The sequence below is a fragment of the Morone saxatilis genome, unplaced genomic scaffold, assembly GCF_004916995.1.
Source record: "Morone saxatilis isolate NCDOM2014 unplaced genomic scaffold, NCSU_SB_2.0 Contig2, whole genome shotgun sequence".
In the NCBI taxonomy this organism is placed as follows: domain Eukaryota; kingdom Metazoa; phylum Chordata; class Actinopteri; family Moronidae; genus Morone; species Morone saxatilis.
The window spans coordinates 3,714,886-3,721,744 of NW_023339762.1; the positions used below are offsets into that span (position 1 = coordinate 3,714,886).

The 6,859-nt window shown below is 41.2% G+C and overlaps 1 protein-coding gene across 1 annotated transcript in view; it reads left to right on the plus strand.

Moving 5' to 3' along the window:
- LOC118330032 overlaps positions 1–6,007 on the plus strand; it is a 19,537-nt gene extending 13,530 nt beyond the window's left edge. Inside the window, exons 16-21 of the mRNA XM_035664407.1 lie at positions 433–646; positions 865–2,510; positions 3,146–3,239; positions 3,423–3,550; positions 4,951–5,024; positions 5,275–6,007. Of these exons, the coding sequence (XP_035520300.1) occupies positions 433–646; positions 865–2,510; positions 3,146–3,239; positions 3,423–3,550; positions 4,951–5,024; positions 5,275–5,452 (2,334 nt within the window). The 3' untranslated portion in view covers positions 5,453–6,007. The remainder of the gene's footprint in view (positions 1–432; positions 647–864; positions 2,511–3,145; positions 3,240–3,422; positions 3,551–4,950; positions 5,025–5,274) is intronic.
- Positions 6,008–6,859: the final 852 nt, after the last annotated feature.

The window sequence follows — 6,859 nt, forward strand, 5'->3', positions numbered from 1 at the left end:
AAAAAAAAAAAAAAAATTAAGAAAAGGTGGTGCCTCAATTGTGGCCTATTGAACCTTGCTTTATTTTATTTTTTTCATTTAAAGATAAATGTTAATGTTCAGTAGGCCCTAAGCAGATGTAGGTCCATCTGCCTTCTACTCCTACAAGAAGCACCTGTTCAGTAATCTTACTAATCTAGAAATGAAATAAGTGGTATAAAAAAAGCAAATGTAGACGAACAAAGTGACATCCAACATGTGTAGTTTACAATAGAAACACCAAATAAAAAACATTGGTAACAAAGTAAAAGGTTGCAGTGGCAGAGAAAACTCCCTTCACTTCCTACAGCTAGCTCAGCCCAGTGTGATTCACCATCCATGCACTATAGTGTGAGTGAAGGTGAAATAAAAGCAATAGTGCATTCTAAGCATGTGACTTTTTTCTCTACACAGATAAGAGACAGCAGCCACAGTGTGTCTACCCAGCTCTTCCCCGCTTTAATGGAGGAAATCGGAGGAGAGGAAACTGTTAATGAACCCATCTCCAGCTCTGAGTCACCTAGCATTGGCAGTCTGCAGTACGTGGTCTTCACTCAGACCAAAAACCCAGACTATCTGGAGGACACAGGAGCTGTGACTAAGCTAATTACTACTGGAGAAACTGGAGGTCAGCCAGCACATACAGAAGATAAACATATTTTATTACATGTACTATTTTTCATTTAGCATAGCATTTTACTCAGAACACACAAGTAACCTATGGACAGACTACAAGACACATTTTTACATTATTTTACTTTTATTTATGAAGCTATGGCATTTGATGACCAGTACAATTTGAGCAACTCAGACTATCTCAGAATATGTACGCTGTGTTGTTTTCAGGACAAGACACCCCAAACCAACATCAACAATCTCAGTTCCAACTGCCCCTAAACCCCTCAAAAACATTTACCTGCCCACTTACCAACAATAACCATTTCATACTCCGTAATGTCTCTGACGGCAGTGACAGCAACATATTAAATAAATACATAAACAACTCTAACACTAGTGAGAGTGATCCTGGTGTAGTTTCAGATTTAATCCAGACTACTTCCTCTGTGTCTGATGATGGTCTGCTGATGAGCAAAGGTAGCTGTGTGAGCCACACATCAACATCAACTGAGAAAGAACAGGGATGGAAAGATGATGTGAAACGAGGAAAAAACAACAAGGAAGAGGAGGAAAGAAATGAGGAGCAGCAGTGGAATAGAGAAGAAGTCCAAGGAGAAGATGTGATGGAGGGAGGAAGTGCTGGAGAAAAGAGAGGAACACTCATGACCCAAACAACAGATAGAGCAGACAGACGAGAGGATAGCGAGCGGTCAACAGAGGACGTACGGGACACCAAACAGCCTGAAACAGAAACAAAAGATAGAGCAGAGGGAGAAGGGACAGTTGGAATGGAGGAAAGAGAAAAGACAAGACCAGAAACTCAGATACAGACCCAGACGACGACTGATACGACTACTGGGAAGTGCGACACACAGCAGGTCATTGACTTCATGGACACTGAGCCACCACTGGCTGCCTGCGAGCCCTCAGACTGCTCACACAAAGTCAGTGAGAAGGATGCTGACTCCAGCCATGCAGATGAAGGATCTGAGATTCGGAGAGAAGTATATACCTTTTGTTCTGGTGAGCACCAAAGTGTCAGTCATAGGCCAAACTCTGTCATTCAAGAGACGCAACGCCTCTGTCACCATGAAGTCCAAACCTGTGCTCAAGAGTTACCTAGTCACTCACTTCATCAAGTTTTTGAGAAAATCACAGAAGAGAAGCCAGCCGACAAATCAGCAGCCAGCATCCCCACTGAAGTCTCTGAACCTCGGAATCATTCAAGTATTTGCTGCTCACAGACCAATATTGCGCCACTAGCTGCTCAGTCTGATAATAATGCCAGTATCCAAGAGTTAGAGATAGCAGAGACACAACCGAGTAATCCTTCTGGCATTATCAGCAACATGAAGCAAGCAGATGCAATGGGTGATACATATGTGAGTGAAGAGTTAATGAGAACAACAAGTCAGGAGATCTCAGAACAGGAGTGTGGACAGCCCAGGACTCTAACTGATAATGAGGACGGTGACTGTAGTGCATATAAAAAGATGGAACGTCAGTCAAATGTAGACACATGTGAAAACAATGCCTGGCAGGAACCTGTGGAAAATGCCTGTGCTGATATCACGATGGACAATGTGAAAAATGACAAAATAGACGACGTAGGAGATACAGAGACGACTAAAAGTAAATCTGATTTGACGCTGTCTGTTTACCCAAGTCATGAAAATGATGCATCACCAGAGATCGACAGTGTAAAATGCTCTGGGCAGTCTCCAGCAAAAGAAATGCTGCTGGATGACATTAATGAGTCATCTCTCCCCAGCAATAAGATGTTCAGGTCATCGTTTGACTGGGGCAGTGCCCGCAGAAAACCAGAAAGCTCAACCACCAAGTCAGATGTCTCCGGCCTGCATCAGTCTGTTCAGGTATTACAATTCAAAAATGCAAGCTTTTAGCACCATTTAGTAGCCTTCAAGAGAGCCTTAAAGGTAAATCTGTGTTGGTTATAATAACATTATACGTATTAACTGCTTTGCAGACATTTGGGGATACAGCTTTACACAGCTTAATAGTAAAGTATACAGAGGTTTTAAGTAAGTAGTTTTAAAGCAAGAATAAAGGTCAAAAGAACGTTAAAGTCATCACCTAACATGTCAGATAAAACATCCATTAGATTTTGCAGTTCTTTTTTTGTGAGTCACCTCTGACCTTTTCGCTCTGTGATCCAATAACAGTTGAGAAAGCCTCCGTCAGAACCTTGCTTTCTCCTTTCCTGTACTTAGATATGCTATGTGCTAGTCTCGTCTATGTAGAAAAGACCACATTTAAAGATGGTTAAAAGATAAAAAAGGTGCATATATATATATATTTGCGTCTTAAGGGCGGGACTTAGGAAGGGTTAATTGCTCATGTTGTTTATCCTACTGGACTAGATTGTAAAGCTCTGTCTACAGGTATCACTGCACCCCCAGATCCCAGCAATGACATTGGTCTGTAAAATGTGATCAGAACCTTTAAGAATGAAAACAAAATCCAGGTCTAAATTCTGTTTCCATTTCAGGGGCCCCCACTGTCTGATTCTGGTGGTTCTGGTGGACTCCTCACACATCCTCCCAGCACGGTACCCATGTTCCTCAACAGCAAGCACAACAAAGGTGATGGTTGCATTTATATGATCCCTTTCATTCAAAGCATTATGCCATTGTGGAACACAGTAGTGCTACACTGGTAACCTCTGACATAGTGAACTCAGTGTGCATCTGTAGTTCATATCATCTCTAATAATCATTCATTCTTACCTTCTTGCTGTTCTTGCCATCTCACCTCATTCTTCCTAGTCCCCTTGGTGATTACCAAGGCGTCGGGTCTGTTGAATGCCTCCAGTGTCTCTGGGACTGCAGCTTCCTTGAGGAGACACCAGCAGGGAGAGTGGAAGGCAATGGGAGAGACAGCAATGGCAGACAAGGTCAGTTACAGAACCTGTTATGAGGTAAGAAGCTGCTCTTTTGTGACACACTCACAAATGAATACTCAAAAATGATATTAAGCTCCAGACTCTATAAACCACCAACCTGAGCCCAATGTTACAGGTCACAGAGGTAAAACAGACTGATGATTTACATGCCTCTGTAGCTCATAGGATGTATTAATGATTCCTCACTGTATGAGCTCAACTTACAGCTATGTGGAAAATTTAATTTCAACTGTTAAAGCTCATGTCCAAGTATATTTCATCACAGTAAAGCCACAACATAGCTCTGCATTACAACTTGATGCTGAACAGCAGGAAAGGACCAAAGTGTGATGTTCACATGGAAACATATGAGCCGCCTCAGAGGAAGTTAAAATGACCCTTATAAAATATTTTCTCTATCAAATAAATTGGTTTGAGGTCGTTTGTGTTCCACAGATTCTGAGCTTCATCGTTTTGTAAAACGTGTGTGAGTGGACCCCTGGGGAAATCTGTGCTAGAGCTTAATGAATATGTCTGTGATATCAACCTGACATGTCCCCATAAGAACTACACATTATAGTGCTTTTTCAACATTTCTGTGGTCCAAAAAGCTCAGAGAGTGAGAGCACGCAAATATCCACTCAGGCCAACACATTTAACAGAATGTGCAGAATATCTGAGAAAGATTTTAGACGTATAAAACTTTGACAAATGCTAAGTCAGGTGTTGAGTGAAAGGATGTAGCTGATGTTTGCTGAACTCATAGACGTCCTGTAGACAGCCAGACAGACAGAGAATGAACGACCTGTGGAAGAAAATCTACCTAATGATGCTTGGGTACCTCTCCTCTCTCACTTACTCAGTCTTTATCCATCTCCTCTCTCTCTCTCTTCCTCTCTCACTTCATCATCTGTCCCTCACTCACTTTCTCCATCCTCTTGCTAGTTCTTTCTTTTTCCTTCTGTGTTTCACTTTTTCACTCTCACACACTCTCATGCTCTCTTTTGTCACCATCACCACAAACTGTCACTCTGTGTTTTATAAGATCCAGGTGCTGGCAATTGAGGGAGATAGAGTGCAACATGCTTAAGAGTATGAGGGAAAAAAACTGCTGTGATAGTGAAACAAATTGTAGTGAGGGTCTATTTTCTGCAGACTCTGAACTCTGGGAACGTCACACAGAGTTCAGTCTGGGTCTGGCTACTTTCTCTGGGCTGGATACTGTTAAATATCAATTGCCACTGGCTATTGTCTCTCCCTGCATTTGTTTATCGGTTAATGTTCCCTTCACTCCAAGTTTTCAGTTTCCTCAGGACGCACTGAGGCTTGACAAAGAATGAATCCTTTAACGGCCTTTTCTTTAAAGGCTAAATGTAAGTTCTACTATTTGTCTTGGTGTCATTTTTATACAGGTGTCCATCAGTTCTTTTCCATTCTCCACATTGTCCATCCCAGTCAGCAGACTGCCATGGCAGACCACCCCAGGGTAAGTCTATTTACCCCAAATAACAAAGACCCCCATCCTTTTAACCAGAATAGATGTTCTACTTGTGTGTTTTATTGCAGTTGCAAAGTAGTTTTGACTGTTATTGCTGATTTTATTTGAAATTTTGAGGCGAAACCCTCCATAAAACTAAAATCCAGAGCAGTGGGAGTGAATATATTTTTAACTGAATTTAAAGGTGGTATTAGTCAGTCTTATAATTGCTGACTAAAACTAGCTAATCTTAAACCAGGTGTAGCAGAGCTCCTACCTCAGCTACAGGTCCGAGTTCAGAGTCGGACAGGGAACCCTCATGCTCCCAGGAGAGGGAGGACCAACAGTCATCCTTCAGAGCCCAGATCTCCAAAATCGAACAGTTCCTCAACACAGAGAGGCTCCGTCTTCCCAAAAGACGAAGAACTGAAAACTAAACCACCAAAACATATTTTCTAAGGAGGGGTGTTACTGTATCTGTAGTTCCATTACAAAAGCCTTCTTCTGTTACTGCTACAGTAGTGCAGCTTTAAATGTTCTGAAGGCTTTTATTATTATATCAGTGCTTTGACCCCTTTCAACTTAATAGATTTCTTTCTTATTACATTTAAGTGGGTTTTTATTTGCAAAGTTACAAGAGCCTAAACAGTGAAGAATTGTGCAAGGGTTTTTTGCTTATATCATTGCCTGTTCACATTACATTTGTACATCTTGTTCGACTGGCACACTACATATTTGTTGTTGTTGGATTGTCATTGTGTATTTGTAGGTAAGCAGGAGAGGAGGGGATTAATTATTTCACTGGAAGTTTATATATTTATGTCACTACTACTACTGTAGTTTAAATACTTTATTTTAACATTCAGTTGTATGTAAGCAGTGTTGAAATGCATCATCAAAATCATTTGGATTTACTTGACATTTGATAGCTTTATGAAGTGGTCCGTTGTACCAGTTGTTTCCTAATAATCTAAATAAAAGACGTTACAGTACTGTGTTATCATTTGGCAGTGAATTTGGTTCTAACCCTGATACGTCCCTCCCTTCATGAGTGCATTTTGATCAACACAGACAGTCCAGCTAGCCCTCTACTGCCTCGCTGACCAGAGCAACATAACTTGGCACAGCAAACCCTACAAACAGCCGGCTCTTTTTTATAGGCAACGACAATTTTATTAACACAACAAAGCACTATGTGTTACATTTGGTTAACTGGAGTCATGTATTCACAGTATGTCATGCATTTCACAGCAAACAGCCAGACGAATAAACAGCAAATGCCAAGCACTGTTGTCAGTTTAAAAAGCCTGTAACTGTTAACATGCTAATTAACAATAATTAGCGTCATGGCCAATCAGGGTTGCATGTCTCTGAGGAGCTCTAATTGTGGAGGCACCTTTGGTCGACACCATGTTGTTTCTACTGCTGCTGCTGCTGTTGGGGCAATTAGAGTTGGGACACAACTGGTTAGAATCTGTTAACACATATTAACATAAATTAAGAGATAAAAATTAGCACAACCCCCCAACCCAATTAACAAAAATCAATTAGCAAACATAGAGTCTAATTAACACATGCTAACAAAAGCCTCTCGTTAACTTTATGTTCCCTGTGAGGATGATGGAGTAAACATATGGCCCTGTGTGAGCATGAAGCAGCTGACCACAGATACTTGACTTAGTCTGACTGCTACACGCAGTATGTACATGTCTGAATGAACCAACAACACATTTTTGAACTGGGCTGGAAGAACAACACGGTATTACAGAGTTTTGGTAAAGTAAACACTGAGCTGAGCCGTACAGACAGACATGATTGTGGCTGTCTTTGGATCAGGTTACAGG